General features: G+C 37.5%; 5 protein-coding genes across 5 annotated transcripts; 4 read left to right on the top strand and 1 right to left on the bottom strand.

Moving 5' to 3' along the window:
• Positions 1–5325: 5325 nt before the first annotated feature.
• Positions 5326–7334, bottom strand: LOC106326849 (uncharacterized protein At1g76660-like). The gene is made up of 2 exons (XM_013764796.1): positions 6931–7334; positions 5326–6542 (listed from the first exon to the last, which is right to left on the bottom strand). The coding sequence occupies exons 1-2, from the start codon at positions 6949–6951 to the stop codon at positions 5451–5453; spliced, it is 1113 nt and encodes a 370-aa protein (XP_013620250.1). The 5' UTR covers positions 6952–7334; the 3' UTR covers positions 5326–5450.
• A 3702-nt stretch (positions 7335–11036) lies between these two features.
• Positions 11037–12683, top strand: LOC106326848 (12-oxophytodienoate reductase 1). The gene is made up of 4 exons (XM_013764794.1): positions 11037–11330; positions 11525–11655; positions 11746–11922; positions 12003–12683. Exons 1-4 carry the CDS (start codon positions 11107–11109, stop codon positions 12593–12595), a joined length of 1125 nt encoding a protein of 374 aa, XP_013620248.1. The 5' UTR covers positions 11037–11106; the 3' UTR covers positions 12596–12683.
• A 1565-nt stretch (positions 12684–14248) lies between these two features.
• LOC106326850 lies at positions 14249–15830 on the top strand. Its single transcript, XM_013764797.1, has 6 exons — positions 14249–14487; positions 14571–14632; positions 14718–14757; positions 14900–14971; positions 15053–15109; positions 15178–15830. The coding sequence occupies exons 1-6, from the start codon at positions 14359–14361 to the stop codon at positions 15568–15570; spliced, it is 753 nt and encodes a 250-aa protein (XP_013620251.1). The 5' UTR covers positions 14249–14358; the 3' UTR covers positions 15571–15830.
• Positions 15831–16094: 264 nt separating this feature from the next.
• Positions 16095–16682, top strand: LOC106326852 (egg cell-secreted protein 1.1). Its single transcript, XM_013764799.1, has one exon. The coding sequence runs from the start codon at positions 16125–16127 to the stop codon at positions 16590–16592; it is 468 nt and encodes a 155-aa protein (XP_013620253.1). The 5' UTR covers positions 16095–16124; the 3' UTR covers positions 16593–16682.
• Positions 16683–16689: 7 nt separating this feature from the next.
• Positions 16690–18691, top strand: LOC106326851 (troponin T, skeletal muscle-like). The gene is made up of 2 exons (XM_013764798.1): positions 16690–17875; positions 17961–18691. The coding sequence occupies exons 1-2, from the start codon at positions 17728–17730 to the stop codon at positions 18554–18556; spliced, it is 744 nt and encodes a 247-aa protein (XP_013620252.1). The 5' UTR covers positions 16690–17727; the 3' UTR covers positions 18557–18691.
• The last annotated feature ends 58 nt before the right edge of the window (positions 18692–18749 follow it).

An 18749-nucleotide genomic window follows, 5' to 3' on the forward strand; every position in this document is an offset into this window, starting at 1 on the left:
CGGCTAGTCGCTCCGAGAGCGGGGAGTCAGACTAATCCCGCCTTTTCACCCTATCTCATTGTCTTATCCAACTGAACAATTTATTATCTTGCCTTTTATTTGTTTGTTTGGTTTGTTTTTAGCCTACCTTAAATTTACTTTCACAACCAGGGATGGTGTGAACTAAGTTTGGGGGACGTGATTGTGTGAAACTAATTATCTTTCGTTTTTAATGTTTGAGTCAGTCTTTGTGTTTCATTGAGTCAGTCCAAACTCTTATGGGAATTAGGACTCTATTTTGTGATGATCTTTTAACCACGTCGTGCTCTAACATTCTTATTCAGTGACCTTAGAAGCGACGAAAGACCCACACTTGGACCTGAAACAGCCCTGACTTATCTCATCTGACTCTCCAGAAGTTTTCAACCGATCAGGTTACACTGGGCCGACTTAACTCCATCCAACTTTAACCTAATTTTGACTGCAAATTCCTCTTGTTATTGGCATTAGAACAGGGAAACGAGACTTACACTCATGACTTCTTACTCTTTTTACCAATCTTACTGATCCTGAGTGGCTAATTCATTTTTAGCTAGTACCCACCTTGTACCTAAGCCTTTATTCCGCCTTCATGCATTCTATTCTTCAGTTTCATATGTGCAGATATGTGCAAAAAGGTTGGAGAGGAAAGGATCGACGCAGCCTCTTACTCGTAATCGCTGCAAGAACAACCAGAACAATCAGGAACAACCAGCTCCAGAACAATCAGAAGAGCAGCCAGTCGAGAATAAAGGAGAACGACCATAGGGCACCGATCATTCCGTGTATTATCTCCTTCTCTGTCACTTCATCATCTATGATCTCATCAGTTATCCAAAAAAAAAAAAGAGAAATATATGTACGTATATTTACCATTTTATATGAGATCATCGATAGAGAAGGAGGATTAAGTCGGTCAGATGCCCTTTTGAGTTGACTCGGTCAGAACTAGGACAAGGAGAGTTGGTACCAATAATAGGGAGCAGAAGAACAGTAAAAGCGATAGCTCCAGAAGTCAGCAAAACGAGTGAGGGGTTGTAGACGTCAATGGATCCATCCTGTCTTGCTATTTTGCGTGATATCCTACATCCACTACAAAAAATTTGGTAAACCTTAAACACTCTTTTGACTCACAATAAATTAGCATATTCATACCTAGCCCGTATACCCTGAATGATGTCTGTGACAAGAAGATCACAACACTTTAAAACGAATATAGGGAGTTCTGTCTAGAAAGTGTGCCTTTTCAGGATTGAGATATAGAGTATGGAGCCGATCTTTGAACAGTGATCAGCGAAAGTTCTAGTAAAAGTGTGTGGTCATAGTCGGTTGCTTATATGGTTCAGAGATTTGAGGTTAAGGTATGGTTATTGAGGATTAGGAGAGTTCCCACACTTTCAAACCTTTTCCTTGTTCTTGATACTTGCCTTGTTCGAGGACAAACAAGGATCTAAGTCTGGGAGAATTAATATATGGTGTTTTTGACATCATTGTGTATATGCTTTCTAACTTTTTTTCATTGTTTTATCGAGCTAGTCTAGTCTTTTTAGAGTCATTTCAGGTCTGGAGAAGATTGAAGAGCTAAAGGAAGAGGCATGGAGAAAGGAGCAAGAATTGGAGATTTCTCCCGAAGAACAATCCGCGGAGCAGTCTGACGGTCGATCCTACCAGGAACAGCCAGACAATTGTTCTCTATAATTATGGAAGTTTCCATATCCTCCAAAGATTTGCCCTAGTAGCCGAATCTCGACTTTGAAGTCTAGGGGGGGGCTCCATATAAAAGCGCCCCCTATCTATTTTATTTGAAGATGCTAGTTTTTGCAAGAGACCTAGACCTTATTCTTAGATATTGATATTGTAAGGGAGACGGCTCCTCTTCTTGACAGAGAAGATCATCCTAAACCCCATTGTTTTACCTTTGATTTACATGCATTATTATTCAGTTATCATGTCTTGTTCGTCTTGTGTTATGGCTGAGTAGTCGGCTAGCTTGTCTAGGGTTCTAGGGTGTTAATCGCGAGGCTAAACATAAATAAGCAACTCTTTTGTTTCTTCGTTCATTCTAGTTCTTAATGCTAGTCCTAACCTGATCACTTACTGCTAGATCTTACGCTAAATCATTCACTAACCGTGTAGTAGTTAACCTGATTTTGAATGAATGAGATGAGCATCTCTGGTCAGCGAAAGTAGATACTAGAGTGTTCAGTGAACCCATCGGACTTGATCTCTATAGCTTGCGATCGACCCTTGATCCAAACGATAGTGGGTTGTTCTACTAAGAGTGATCCGTGTTCTAGATCATGTCTCAACGAGCTTGAATAAATGTTTGGCTAAGTTTTAACACCCGATGAGAAACCCTAGATCGGCTTATCTTTAATATCGAATCTAAACCTTTTAAAATCTTTTACTTTACTTGCAAGTCACTACTTAATTCAAAACCCCATTTTTAGTTTTAGCTAAGTTGAAAGCTCATAAGAATAAAGTGTAGACTGGTCCCCTGGAATGAATCTAAATTTCTACAATTATCACTGTTAACTTCACAGTAGGAAATGTTCAGTTTTAGTGTATCACCCAAGAAGCCTTTCACTCCCTGAGAACTAATAATAAATGTAAGAATGAGTTCATGGACATTAAAACAGACATGAGCAAAGCTTATGACAGAGTGGAATGAGACTTCTTAGAATGTATGATGAGGAAAATGGGATTCAGGGAAAAATGGATCCATTGGATAATGAGATGTGTCAGATCAGTTTCCTATAGTGTACTGATAAATGGAAATACCACAGGTCACATAACTCCCTCTAGAGGATTACGGCAGGGTGACCCACTCTCGCCATACATTTTCATCCTCTGCACAGAAGTTCTTATAGCTAATATAAGAACAACTGAGAATTTAGGACATATTACTGGACTCAAGGTGGCTCAAGCAAGTCCTCCGATATCTCATCTCCTCTTTGCAGATGACAGCATTTTTTCTTCTGTAAAGCAGTCCCAGAGCAATGCAACAGCCTACTCAACGCTCTAAACGCATATGGGATTGGCTCTGGACAAAGAATTAATTTTCAGAAATCAGCTATCACTTTCGGTAAAAAAAGTGCCTCAAGAAAATATGGAAAATTTGAAGAATATTTTAGGCATCACAACTCAAAGCGGCAATGGAAAATATTTAGGCATCCCAGAGCAACTCCAAGGTTCTAAGACCCAGGCCTTTGCCTATGTCCAAAACAATCTTCACTAGAAAATTAATGGATGGATGGCAAAATACCTCTCCAGAGCCGGCAAAGAAGTTATGATCAAATCTGTAGCATCAACCATTCCGACATTCCCGATGTCGTGCTATCTCCTCCCTAAAGGATTTTGTAAGAAGATACCTAGTGCTACATCTAATTTTTGGTCTCAAAAGGTATGCATTGGATAGCATGAGACAAATTTTGCCTCTCTAAGAAGGAATGAGGGATTGGCTTCCGATCACTCGAAGAGTTTAATATAGCTTTATTGGCTAAACAACTATGACGATTGGAACAAAACCCAAATTCCTTACTTACAAGAGTTCTTAAAGGAAGGTACTTTCGAAATCCACATCCGTTCAAAGCACCAAAAGCCTCAAGACCATCTTATGGTTGGAGAAGCATTATGGCTGCAAAAGATCTTGTCACCGAAGGTCTTAGACGTATAATAGGAACAGGAGAATATACACTTGTTTGGCAAGACCCGTGGATACCGGATGAGACCGCCAGGCCTCCTACGACAACGCATGACTATGATCTGAACCTTAGAGTGTCTGACCTAATTGACCCTGTGAAAAAAGAGTGGGACACCACCAAACTCAGGAATCTGATCCACCCCAACGACATACCGTTGGTTCAAAGTTTAAATCTCAGTAGGAATCCCATTCGGGATGGATATTGTTGGAACCTAACAGTTTCTGGGAAATATTCAGTCAAGTCAGGCTATATGCTTGCAAGATCAAAACAAGATGAGGATACTGAATTTAGGAGTCAGCTACCTTCCCTCAACCCACTCAAGGAAAAAGTTTGGAAAGTCAAAACCGGAAAAAAAGCTGCCAGTTATTGTGGCAGATTTTATCAGGGGAAATTTCAGTCAATGAAAGACTTTTCAAAAGACATATTGGGAATGATCCTAACTGCCCCAGATGTGGCCATGCTGAGGAAACGATTAATCATACGATTTTTACATGCCCTCCCACTATGCAATGTTGGGTCCTCTCAATGATTCCATCGGCTCCGGGAGTTTTTCCATCAGAAAATCTCTATACCAATATGGATTACCTCCTCTCAAGATCCAATACGGGTGGAATTATGGAGGATTTAGCCAGGGTCTTCCCTTGGATTATTTGGTATATATGGAAAGTCTGGAACGAAAAGTTGTTTAATGGACGTGATTTCTCACCTATGGACACAATTGATCTGGCGACACGAGAATGTAATGCATGGTTTTTGGCCAATGAGGAGATCGACCCAGGTGAAAGTATCATAGAATGCATACCAAGAACCCCTACTGAGGTACCTACATTCATATGTAGGGTGGATGGATCGTGGAAAAATGATGAAACCACGAGTGGAATAGGATGGATCTTACAGCTACAAGACGGATCAATAGATATCCTCGGACTCCAAGGCTGCCATAAAAAAATCTCGCCACTTCACACTGAACTAAAAAGTTTGGTATGGGCTCTGAAATGTTTATCTCGCCACCAGCGTTACTGTAATTATTTTGTTACTGACTCTCATGAGTTCGTCAAAATGATCGCTAGACCTGAAGACTGGCCAGCCTTTGCAGCTGAACTTAATGAGTTTAAAACTCTATGGACGTCCTACCAAGACGGACAAATGGTCTATAAGGACAAATCCAGTAACACCCAAGCAGACTTCCTGGCAAGACAAGCTCGAACAAGGAAGCGTGTTTTCTCATATGTTAACACGTGTGTGCCACACTGGATTGACATTCGCAACTCGGCTTTTCGCTGATTCGTACTAAGATTTATCTTTGTATCTCATCGTGATAAAAAAAAAATAAGGGATGGTTGAATCCAAAAAACTGACCCGACCATCCATGCCTACTCAGAGGAGTTTAGAGGCAAACACTTGAAAACTGTAATCAGATACTGTTTTCGTTGACTGAACGTGTGTTTCATGGTCCAATAATGTATCACACATGTACAACACAAACTTAGTAGATGAATGCATAATGCAGAAGAAACATTCTCATTCAATGGACTAGATATTTGCACCTTGCGTGCTTATATATCACATTATTCTAGTAAAAACCATCTGTGATATATTGATATATACTTAAAAAATAAATACTTATCTCAAGAGTTAGCATCACAAGATCATATTAAATACTTCTGCAACTTAAAAAGACCTTTAGAACAGAGCTAGAGCTGGCTATGTTTTGGTTCCTTGATCAGGCTATCTCCTGTGTCTGTTCTCTCTGTCTTCTCTTAAGCTTCTTCCTCTTCTGTATTCTATCTCTGCATCAGAGCTTGAAACACCAGCGGGATAGTTTCTGTTCCATTTCTTTACAGACCCCACTCTTGACAATAAAGCCTCTTCATGAGCGTGGATGCGGTTTCTTGACAGTAAAACCTCTTCTGATTTTGAGCTTGTTTGACTCAGCAGATTTGCTTCTCCTCTAAGCAGCTTTTGTCCATTACTTGATGAGTAAGCCTTTGCCTTGACTAAAGAGTCATCCATCACATCAGTGAACTCTACATACTGACTAGTTGTGATGACGTCATCAGCACTAAACCCAAAGGAAGCTCTATAAGCTTCTTCCAACTCCTCCATGTCTTGCCTCGCCTGCCTGTTCTGGTTCCCATTAGTAGAGTACACATCTGAATCCTTGGACACACTTAACCTTCCACCGTTTAGAGGAACAGAAGGGTCGTGATCCAAGTAAAACTTGGCAAAGGTTTCAGGACAGAAGAAGTTCGACTCATCCTGCAGAGGTGTGGAGACTCCAGTTTGAGGTGATCTGGCTGGACTACCAGGATAAAGAGAGTACGTAGAGCGAAGATCATTGTAATGGCCATTGCCAGAGTTCAAGAAACGAGCGTAAGGGACATCAGGGGAAGAAGGAGTAGTCAAGTGTGCAAGCTCCGGAGGAGGAGTGAAAGGAGCAGTGGAGGGCTCGGTGGTGAGAGTGGAGAAAACAGGAGGAGGTGAGACCAGTTGGGTTTCGTGAGCGTAAGGTCCGGTGGCGTACATGCTAGAAGAAGGACCTCCAGGGGAGTTGGCAGAGAGAGATAAGTAGTTGTTTGGTGACTGAGCGGTTGAAGGAAGAGCGGAGTTTGTGAAGGAAGCGGGAGAGGAGGGTGGAGCCATGAAAGCTGGATTCATTGCTCTTGTAGTAGCTTGGTTGGTCAAGACACCTCCGCTTGGTTGTGAAGCTGAGGCATTGCCGCATTCAGGAATGCGAGAGGAGGCGGGGGCGATTTGTTTTAGGGCCTTTTGGGACTTGAAACATGACAAGACTCCTAAACAACCTCCCCACTTTTTCCTCTGCAAAAGAGCACACACAGTGTAAGTTTCAATGCCAAGTTTGGTAGTGAATCAACGGTAATCTTATAAGCTTACATGCATGAGTTCAAGATCACAAAAGTTTGGATTTTTATGTAATTGAAAAATGTAAACTTTAGCATTTCTAAGTTAGCAGTGGCTGTAAAAAATGAATTTCAGTAACGGTTTAGCTTTAGAACAAAAAGAAAGGTGGAGACTTTAACATAAACCCTAATGAACATTGCGTGAAAACAGAGTTAAGAAGCTAGATTAGTGTGAACAGGGTTGAATAGTCAGATCTACTAAGCAAGAAACTGAGACTGAAGAGAACTTAAAACCCACACCACACACGAACTCGGATGTAACGAAAGTAGAAGAATTTAAGAGAAACCTGTTCTTGTTCTGAGCCCATTAGGTGTGTCTCTTCGTCAGAAAACAATGATTTTTTTTTTGTCTGAATTGAGGGTTTCAGGACAAAGAAGCAATCTATCTGCGTTTTCTCCGTCTTGTACAACAGGTACGATCCAGAAACTACACAGAGGAGCTAAATAAAAGGAAAATGGGGACAAAAGATTAAAGCTTTTGGGAAAGACAAAGTTGATAACTTTTTTTACCGGAGTGAGAGAAAAAGAAATGGACGAGGATGAGATGTTTTACAAGAGAAAATGGAAATCGGGTTGAAAAGATATCCTTTACCAAACGAAAAACAATTCTTATTTTTTTTAACCAGAATGTGACTGACCGACCATAAAGAAAGCGCAAAGATGAAACAGAACAAAAAGAAAAAAAAAAAAGAGGAAAAGGAAAAGGAAAAACCTCTGTTTTTTTGGGTGGTTTTGATCTCTACTCGTTTTGAAGAAACTAGCAAAAAAAAATGAAAAAGCCTTTGAGTTTTGATCTCTACTCGTTTTGGGAAAAAAACTGAGATTTTTTTGAAGGTTTGTTAATGTCCTTTAGTTATCATATTGGCTTAGTTGGACATCTAAATGCTTACTTGAGCACGTGAAGGACGTTTACTAAGTTGAACATGTAAAAGTCAAAACCATTTACTTCTTTTCTTTTTGGTTTGGTTTAATAAGAACACGTCCAAAATCAATGTAACCGCTTGCTCAAAAAAAAAAAAATCAATGTTACCGCTAAGTCAAACGGCTATTGAAGTTAATAAATGTAGCAGTTACCAGGAAAACGAGCTTGTTGTGTTTATCTTGGCTTTGATGGTTGAAAAAACAAAGTTTAGATTTAGAAAGTTTTTTGTCCAAAAAAAAAAAAAGATTTAGAAAGTTTTTGGGGAACTTTGTAAACAGTAAAATATTCAATATTTGGATTAAATATATATATATATATATATGGATTATAAAAAGGAGTAAATATATTAGCAAGATTAGCGAAAAAGAATAATTACAATGACTTAACGGAGTATATTTTTGAAGCGCACCATAATTATTTATATATACTGCAATTTGAAGGGATTACAAAAGGTGATTCTTTTCTCTGAATTTTGGTTTTGATATTTATGAATTGTCTTTGGGTTTTGAGGGTTCCAATAAAGCAGCGGAAAAGAGGACCCAGTTGTAGCGTTTGCATCTTTTGTGGGTCTGGATTTATATTTAGTGGGACCTAATACATCTAAACTAGGCCGACTAATGTTTGTTAACACAAAATTATTAACAAAAAATTACAGTTCCAGTGAATAAAACTTTACCTTTTCTAATTTTGAATCATCACTCATAGCTTTAAACTACATCACATGTTACTTTCTTGTTTTTAAAACACACATCACATGTCCCTGAGCAGCTACGGTCGTTTTTCCGAAAATGAAACATCTGGTTAGAGTTTTGATGCCATTAAACTATGGTATATAAAACAAAGAAAGATCTATCTTGACTCTTGATATATCATTTTAGAAAATAACTAAAATCACATGCTTGCTTCAGTTGACATTCAAGATGGGTCTTGTTCTTAAGCAAATAAGGAATTATAGGCTTTATTACAAAGATCCAACACGCTCTGAAACTTTTTATAAGTGGAAAGAAATTCTAGTATGGCACACAAATGAATAAAGTGATGATATTTAAAAATTTATACGTTTTTAGTCTTTAAGAATTTCAAGTTGACAAAGGCACAAACAGTTTATACTTCAGTCTCACCGAACTCAACGCCTTTCAAATCGATATGCTCTACTCCTTCCTTGAGGAGTTTAATCTCATCTCAAGAATGACACAAGGTTTAAGCAAAAAAAAAAAGAATGACACAAGGCAAAGAGAAGCGTTAATACTTACAGTCTGCTGAGAGATGTGGAGAAGACGGCAGTGCATACACAAACGAAACCTTTACCATTAACCCTGACAACAGTGACAGTACAAATCCCAACACCAACAACCACAGCCACAACCATAACAGAAGCATACAACCGAAATCATGCTCAACCTCGAGATCTACGTGAAGAGAAATCAAACTACAAAGAATCAATATAACGAATCAGTGTTTTAAAAGTCGGTTTAGACGGCGCCTAGGTGGCAACTATAAAATCTACGTGCAAAGAAATCAAATGATGGAGAATTAATACAACAAATCAATATTCTAAAAATTGGTTTATGCGGACTAGGCGGCAAACAGACGTAAATGGAAATATTTTAAAAATTGCCGCAAGTGTTCTAAAAAAATGGGTAGCCTGCCTAATTGATAGTCTTACAAAGGATCTAATTACTGCTTACCGATTTTTGGTACTCATGATTTTCAATATTATTACAAAAGATATTTTTTTGTGGGCTTTTAACATCAATAATTACATTAACTTCTCCAAGGGCCCAAATTTCCTACTACCAAAGAATAAAAGCATAATTTTCGTAGAATGTCGATGAACAAAAAAAAAACTTTTATAGAATGTCACACATGTACAATAGTACAAAAGGATCTTTTTTGAATAAGCAAGAAACAGCTAGACAGATAGATACCTCCGGTCCCACCTGAATCAATCATAGCCTGGCGGCTAAGTCTTACAGTTGAATTGTTCATGGGTTGTCCATATGGTGATGTGAACCATACACATTACACTAAAAGGCAAATCTCCAAAATAACACATTTCTAAGTTTATATCATAAAAATAGCTATCAAAAACTAAAATGACCAAAATAGCATTTTATCTTTTGAAAAAATTAAATTTGTTTTATTTTTCAAAATTTGAAATCTTATCACAAAACCCCACTCCTCAACTATAAACCCTAAAACCTAAACTCTAAACCCTAAACCCTAAACTCTAAGTTCTAAACCCTAAATCCTAAACCCCATCCTTTCACTCTAAACCCTAAACCCTAAACCCCACCCCACCCCTAAACTCTAAACCCTAAACTCTAAATCCTAAACCCTAAATCCTAAATCCTAAACCCCACCCCTTAACTCTAAACCCTAATGTCTAAATTAATTTACCATTGGGGTATAAATGTATATTTATCTCTTTTGATAAAACATTAAGTGATATTTAGGTCATTTTTATTCTTAGAGACTACATTTGTGACAAAACTTTTTTAGTGCTATCATAGTCATTTTCTCTACACTAAATACTGATAAAAAGGATACCAACTCTTCTATTCGACTTAGAGCATGATTATTAGAGATTCTTAGAGCATGATTATTGGAGTTTATTAGGGTGGAGTTTTTAGCGGAATATAAGAACCCGTCTCTTAACTTTTAACTAAAAAAGCTAAGAACCGGTTCTTAAATAAGAGTTTTAAGAACCGGTTCTAAACTTTTTTAGTTAAAAGTTAAGAGACATATTCTTATATTCCGCTAAGAATCTCACTCTAAGAACCCTCCAATAATCATGCTCTTAAGATAAAGTTCTTAACGGAATATAAGAATCCGTCTCTTAAATTTTAACTAAAAAAACTAAATATAAAAATCCGTCTCTTAAATTTTAACTAAAAAAACTAAGAACCCTCCAATAATTGTTTGTCGGTCTTGAATTTCTAAATCAGTTACTCTAAATCAACAACTTATGTTTTTCAAATCTGAACTTTTATGTTACTCTAAATCTTCTATTCGAGCATTCATTTCAATCTCAAAGCCCGTTCTGTATATGATGCTATCTTTCTTTCTTCTTTCCTCGAACACACCTTAACCTTTTGTTCTGTCGGTGGTCAAAGTCGGAAAAAGTCAATCCAATTATTTTCTTTTTAATTATTAAAATTATATGAGGCCCATTAAAGTTTTGTTCTGTAATCTTTATGCGCTAAAAGTCGAATCTCAACGGTAGATGGAGTAAGAAAGAAACGAGCATTATTGTGGTTAAGTTCAAAGTGGTGTTTACTCTCTAATGTCGTCAATGCATACGTCATGTAAATGCGAGTGGATGGGGTCCACGGATGCATGCGTCCTCAATGACGTCCACGTCCAAAGAAAAAACTTACTTTCCTAATATGTATATCTAACCAAATGTGTATATTTGAACCAAAAAAAAAAAACAAAAAACAAATGTGTATATATATGTTGCAGATATAACCAACCATCTTCGTCCACAACTCACCAAAAACTTGAAAGTGTTTTGAGAGAAAAAGAATCACAGAAATTCATGGAAATGGAAAATGCAGTAGCGAAAGAGAGTATCACTCTTCTCACTCCCTACAAGATGGGAAGATTCAATCTCTCCCACAGGGTTATTCTGGCACCATTGACGAGACAGAGGTCATATGGAAACGTTCCTCAGCCTCACGCTGTCTTGTATTATTCTCAGAGAACAAGCCCAGGAGGGTTTCTCATCACTGAAGCTACAGGAGTTTCAGACACAGCTCAAGGGTAACAAATTACTCTGCTCGTTTTTAATTTGAGTATTTTATGACAAGATTAAAAGTAAAAGATATAGTTTTTTAATATATATTTGATAGTTTAGTATTAAAGCGGTGGAATAATTTAAAATCTTTTATTTGTGGGGTTTGATCTTAGACTATGAATCTAAAATCTGTTACATTTGTGTGATTTTGGTCTTGAAGCTACCAAGATACTCCTGGGATATGGACTAAAGAGCATGTGGAGGCATGGAAACCAATTGTGGATGCTGTTCATGCCAAAGGTGGTGTCTTCTTCTGTCAAATCTGGCATGTTGGTCGTGTTTCTAATCGAGGTTTGTCATTTGAAGTTGTATTCAATTATTCATAAGGCTGGTGGAACCCATATTAGGATACTGAGTATAATATTGTGTGTGTGTTTTCAGGTTTTCAACCAAATGGGCAAGCTCCCATCTCTTGTTCCGACAAGCCATTGATGCCTCAAATCCGCTCTAATGGCATTGACGAAGCTCTGTTTACCCCACCAAGACGGCTAAGTACTGAAGAAATCCCTGGCATTGTCAACGACTTTAGGCTCGCAGCAAGAAACGCTATGGAAGCTGGTAAAGCATTGTTAGTCAAGAAGCTATACTCGATTCATTCAAAGACACTTATCGTTATGTGTCCTTTAATGTTGTTGCAGGCTTTGATGGAGTTGAGATTCATGGAGCTAATGGCTATCTGATAGACCAGTTCATGAAAGACACGGTGAATGACAGAACAGATGAATACGGTGGATCATTACAAAACCGTTGTAAGTTCGCACTAGACATAGTTGAAGCAGTGGCTAATGAGATAGGCCCAGACCGTGTTGGAATCAGGCTCTCTCCCTTTGCTGACTACATGGAGTCTGCAGACACAAACCCACAAGTGTTAGCCCTTCATATGGCTCAATCTCTGAACAAATACGGGATCCTCTACTGTCATGTGATAGAGGCGAGAATGAAAACAATGGGAGAGATAACAGAGTGTCCTCACTTGCTAGTACCGATGAGGAAAGCTTTTCAGGGTACTTTCATCTCAGCGGGTGGTTTCAAGAGGGAAGATGGGAATGAGGCAGTGGAAGAGGGACGGACCGATCTTGTGGCTTATGGTCGGTGGTTTCTTGCAAACCCGGATTTGCCTAAGAGGTTTGAAGTGGATGCAGAGCTGAATAAATATGATAGGCCAACGTTTTACACTTCTGATCCTGTCGTGGGTTACACGGATTACCCTTTTCTTGAATCAACAGCTTAAATTTTTTCATTAAGAATGTTATGTGTGTTCCTCTTTTATGTAATAAGATGTTTCTGGCATTAAGATAATGTTGCAAGTGTAACATCAATCATTAACCTTCCGGCTCAGTTAGCGTGTTTGCTTGCTCTGACCAGCCATTAGGCTTCCAAGAGCTTAGTCTGGTCTGGTTATCATTACCTGCTTCTGCACCTTTGTTCTTTGCGTCCTGTGGTTTAATCGGAGTTTAAGCTATGTTCTTTATCACACAAGAGTAAAGATCAAACTCTGCCTTTAGTTTACAACAGCTTGCTTGTATCTACTGATCCGCCACACTTGTTGCTTAAATATAGTTATGGTTTATTATGTCAAATAAAAGTCAAAATTAATTATTCCAAAATTAAAGAGTTGAAGATTTATTAAGCAACAAAACCGCAATCTGAAGGCCTTTTGAGATTTAGATTTTCCATGCATTTTATGTTGTGTTGATAAACTTTAAAATTTAACAACATTAGTTGTAAGTATTTGAATTTACAGAAATATACCGGTGCATGGAAGAATGTTTAATATTATTAAATGGTGCGTTTACCAATACAAAATACCATTTTTTAAGTTTTGAAAATTTCTTCTCAGAAGAGTATTTTCGTTTTGTCAGATTTTATTTTCTATTTATAAACCCTCCAACTTGTTTTGGTAATAAGACAAATAATCTAATTTCCCGACGTTTAAAAAATTGACTGGAAAAATTTGAATAAAAAGAAAAATAAAACGCTAACATACGACTTCTCATGGTGCATGGTTATTGGAAGATGTTTAATATTATTAAATGGTGTATTTACTAGCCCTGGGACGGATCCGGATATCCGGGAAATTTAGGGTATCCGGATTCGGATCCGGATCCGTCGGATCCGTGGATTTAATATCCGGATCCGGATTCGTGGTTTCCGGATATCCGGGTTTCGGATATCCGTCTCGATATTCTATTATCCGCGGATATCCGGATCCGGATCCGGATCCGTCAAAATAATTAAAAATAATTTTTTAACAAAAAATATTAATTTTTTTAACAAAAAATACTAATTTTTTTAATATAATACATAAATTAAATATTTATAAATATATTTATATATGTTTATAATATTGTAAAAACTAAAATATAATATTATAAGATTAATTCATGTATAAATATTAATATATCAAATATAAATATTAATAAAATTTAAAAATTTAATGTATTTTAAAAATACGGATCCGGATCCGGATATCCGGACCTAAAAATTACGATATCCGGATCCGGATTCGGTTTGCACGGATCCAAGATTTTAATATCCGGATTCGGATCCGGGCACCCCGGATATCCTATTTTCGGAGCGGATCCGGAGCGGATCTCGGATCGAATCCGGATCTCGGATAATAAGTCCCAGGCCTAGTATTTACTACTATTAAAATATTTTTATTTTTTTAAAACAAAATACTAATCATTCAAAAGAGTATATTTATTCGTTTTATCAGATTTTAAGAGGTAGATGTTGGGCGGTGTTATCATTAAATAACATCTTGGTTTAATACGCTTTCTTCCACGTGTCTTATCATTATCCATTCACGTCACACTTACGGACGGCTAAATAAGCGAGTTAACCAATCAGAGCGCGTGTTTCTATCTTATACCCATTTTACGAGAACTGAGTTGCCAAAATTCAAATTTTAAAATATTATCCCCAAAACTTTCTTTTGTATGCTACAAGTTTCTCTGTTTCCATATCTCAAAACTGTTTTGGCTCGTGGAGATGGAGTTTCACCGAATGAAGAGGAAGGAACTACAAGCCATGTGCAAAAAGCATGGAGTCCCTGCAAATCTGAAAAAAATCGAGATGGCTTATAGACTCACTTCTCTTCTCGAGGATGGACAGTCAAAGGTTTTAGCTTTTGTTGTATTTGTTTCAGAATAACACGACATGGGTTTTTGGTCGGAACTAATGAGTTTTGTAATAATATGTAGAATATGTTTGAGACTACTGTCAAGAAAACTCAAGTTGAGTCTGTTCAAAAGGAGTTAGCTGTGTATGTGTCTCTCTCTCATTTATTAAACTACTAATTAGATTTCTTTTGTGTTATTGAGTTTTTGTCTCCTCGTCCAATCTCTCAGCGAAGAATTTGATGGTTATTGCGAGGGCGAGCTTGTCAAGGTTAGTAATGCTAGTCTTCTCCCACTAGATCAGTTCACAAACTAATGATACTCGTTGTGTACTAATGGCTAATACACAAGAAGATACCTATTTTGTCTATTAACAAGCTTGTTTCTGTAACCAAATAAACCTTGTTTGCCAGGTTACGTTATCAGGTAACCAGGAACCCATACGTACTGATATAACTGAGGCAGCAATGGAGTTAGGCTCTGAGGTTACTGACCTGCACCCTGAACACTCAAAGCTCTAGTGTTAATGGTTGGTTTCTAATGTTGTGTGTGTTACCCTTTGGTAGAAACTTTCACTGCTGGTATGGGAAGCGTACAAGGATGCATACGCAAAGAGTCTTGTGGTAAAGCAATCGTATAATGTCTCTCTTCATCTCTTGTAATTTTGAGATTTTTTTTTTTAATTTCACAGGTTACGGAGGAGGAAGAGGAGGAGGATGTAGTTGGCAGCAGAAAGGTTAAGAAAGTAAAGTTCAGCCCTGAGTCTGAGAATCAAGTCTTCGAGTTCACTCGCTCTCTTAAGAAACTTCCTAGGCGTAAGAATGCTAGAACGTGTAGTAGCCAAGGTGGAGGAAGTATAGAGCTGAGGAGGTCGAAGCGAACTGCGTCTAAGGGGGCGACAGTAGCTGCTGGATGTAATGGAAACTCAGCTAGTGGGATTGTTAAGCCTGAGAAAGTATCTTCTAGTTTGGTTGAAGAGCATAGGGGAAAAGATGATTATAAAGTTGAAGTGGTTCTTAGGCGGTCTAAGCGTTTTGCGAATGACATCATCAAGAATGCAAATGAAACACTTCTAAATTCATAGAAAAGAGTTACTAGGAAAAGAGGAGCATGACTCTATTAGTCTAGACTTTGGAGAGGGTTCAAGTCAACAACACACAAGACTAGTATCATGTTCTGTTATGTTCTATTGTTCTCCTTGTGTTATTATCTATTAGACTGTCGGTTTGTGGTGAAGAAGCTTCATTTGGTCAGTTTTTGTTGGTGAAGCTTTTGTGGTGGAGGTTCTTTAGTCGGTTTTGGTGTTTGTAAACCCATTTTTTCTTGTCTAATGATGTTTCTAAATGTGATGTGCACCCATGCATACATGTTATGTGCACACATGCATTATTAAACGGTAGTAAATGTTAATACCATTTGTAACGCATATTAAATTACAATAAGTATACCCACTACGCCACTAGTCATTCATTATCTCACATAAAGGTGTCTAATGAGTTTCCTATGTATTTACTTTAGCCTTTTCACTCTACCATTTACATGTAACAGTCAAGGCCACAAGTGTCTTTATATAAGCTCTCTCAGTTTATCACTCGCTCCTCATCACAAACACAAACAAATCACTTCCTAAACTCTCTCATGGCTGCTAAACCAAGTTTTGTGGTTGCATACGCTGTGATGTTCATGCTTATGGTGGCTTCTCCCACTGTGAGATCTCGACCTCTCATGAAACCAACCGTTGGTGCACCTTCTCCTTCCGCGAGCCTTGTGTACCGTCTCAGGCTTGATGAAGAAACAGGTTACTGCTGGGACTCACTGATGCAGCTCCAACACTGTTCTGGAGAGCTGATCTTGTTCTTCCTCAACGGTGAGACTTACATTGGACCTGGGTGTTGCAGTGCTATAAGAACCGTGGGACGCAAGTGTTGGACTACTATGATTGGTGTTCTTGGTTTCACTCCTCAAGAAGGTGATGTTCTCCAAGGTTACTGTGATGACGACCAAGACTCTGACAAGATTGGTGATGAACATGCTCTTGCCTCCTCACCGCTGCATTTGTCCCTTAAGTTCAAGCCTAGAACTGTTGTTAGATCTTCTAACCCTTGAATCCAGAGCGTATGTTTTATTTTTCTAAGAGAAACTTTATATAATGTAATAAGAGAGGAATGTTGAGAGAGCAATAGCTTCTCTGTTATTACTCGAGAATAAAAGATTGTTACTTAGAACAAGGTTTTGAAAATATAGCAAATATAATCTTCTCTTCTCAAATCAAGACATACAAGGAACATACAAATTCTCCTTGTTTAGTAAATGAACAGTCATCAAAACAACATGGCTAAGACTAAGCCCTGATCAGGTCATGATCCATAACTATGTCTTCAATTCCAGAGAATCCTTAATTTGTTGGATGAGTTGTTTCGCTGCCAAGGCACTCTCCTGGAAGTCATAAATAAAAGAATAGTTTACAGATTACACAAGTACCTGCCAAATCAAAGATTACAGACTGATACAAACTCTTTCCAAAAAATCTAAGCTTGGAATTACTCACAGTCTGTTAAAACGAATAACCTCAATATGCAAAGAGACTACACTGCATCCCAAACTACACCAACAATACAAAGTACATCATATGCATAGTTAACAGTCTCTATAAAGATAAGATAACCAAAGCATGTAGTTAACAGTCTTTTCAAAGAGAAGATAACTAAAAGATATGTTATCATGAAAGTCTTGGCTTCTCGTGCATAAAAATTAAGAATTAAGAAGAGTGAATTTAGAATAGTTAGGGATAGGAAAGAAAAAAAAACTAATGTAGACCAAACGTGACCATTGCTTTGTGGTAAGAAGATCACTTTACAGTCTTGGCTTCTCGTCCATAGAGTGTTATTTATCATAATGCAAAGTAGTGTACACTACATGCATTGGTCATGATCTTTTTTTTTCTATTTGGTCATGATCTTAAAAACAAAAAGCTAATATAAAGATAGCCGTTGCTTCCCGCCAACGCAACCGTGATAGTTAGAAAGTAGCCAACCGTTGGCAGTAACAAAAGACAAACTCATGACTCCTTTTTTCTCAGTTTCCTGAAGAGGAAGCAACGAATATATATATTCTTAAAGAAACTTATGTAATGGCTTAACTTTTTTAAAAGGAAAAAAAACTGTGGATCAGAGAGAGACTTCAACCAAAACTAAAAACATATGGTAGTACTAAAGAAGAAGAAGGAGCATAGAAAAAAAAAATGGAGCTCGAACTAGGTATGAAGATCACTCGAACAAAAGACGATGTCTCTTCCTCTACAGATTTTAGGGTTTCCAGAGATGCTTTTGGTCAGGTCTCGCTTTCTCGAGAAACCGAGTCTGTGTTCATTCTCACTCTCCATCTCAAAGGTTCATAATATAAACGTTTTCATTCTCTCATAGTAATTTTTAATGTACATCTATCTCTCAGAGGTTGATAGTGAAAGAAATGCAGGATTTAAGAAGAAGGGTATTGATATTGATATAAACGAAGAAGGAGATAGGATTACTATAAGTGGAAGGAAGAAAGTAGAAGAAATGGTTTTGATAAAGTGGGTGGAATGGAAGAAGGAAACTGAGATTCAAGAATTCAAGAAAGTGTTTAAGATTCCAAATATCGTGAATCTTGACAAGATCAAAGCTAGGTTTAGTGAAGAAGATGAGACTTTGACAGTTACATTTCCCAAGAAATTGAAGGGGATAACTGGTTTGAAGATTGAGGAGGAAGAGGAGGAAAAAACAGAGCCAGAAGAGGAGGAAACAGAGGAAATAACAGAGCCAGACGAAGAGAAAACAGAGGAAATAGCAGAACCAGAAGAAGAAATCAAAGAGGAAACAATACCTGAGGAAGAAGAAGAAGAAAAGATTGAAGAAGAGATAGTGGAAGAAGAAGAAGAAACAAAGGATCATGAGGAAGAACCTGAAGAAAAAGAAAGTAAACCTAAAAAGAAGAAAAGAAAAAAGTTTTGTTTTCCATGTGTTGCAGGATCTACTCTGCTTATGTCAATTATTGTTTTCATTATTCAATTGATACAATCCAGAAGAAAATGAGATTTAACATTAGGGTTTCTTTGGGTAGATTTTTTTTTTTGTTTTTAAGGACAAGACCCATTATTTCTTACTACTCTGTTTTGTCAGAAAAAAAAATCGGATTAATATTGTGTAATGTGAGTTTGTTTTGTTTCACTGGTCCTCAAATAGATAATATTTTTTTTTATAAATTTAATTTAAAATGGACATACCT

The sequence above is a fragment of the Brassica oleracea genome, chromosome C2, assembly GCF_000695525.1.
Source record: "Brassica oleracea var. oleracea cultivar TO1000 chromosome C2, BOL, whole genome shotgun sequence".
NCBI lineage: Eukaryota > Viridiplantae > Streptophyta > Magnoliopsida > Brassicales > Brassicaceae > Brassica > Brassica oleracea.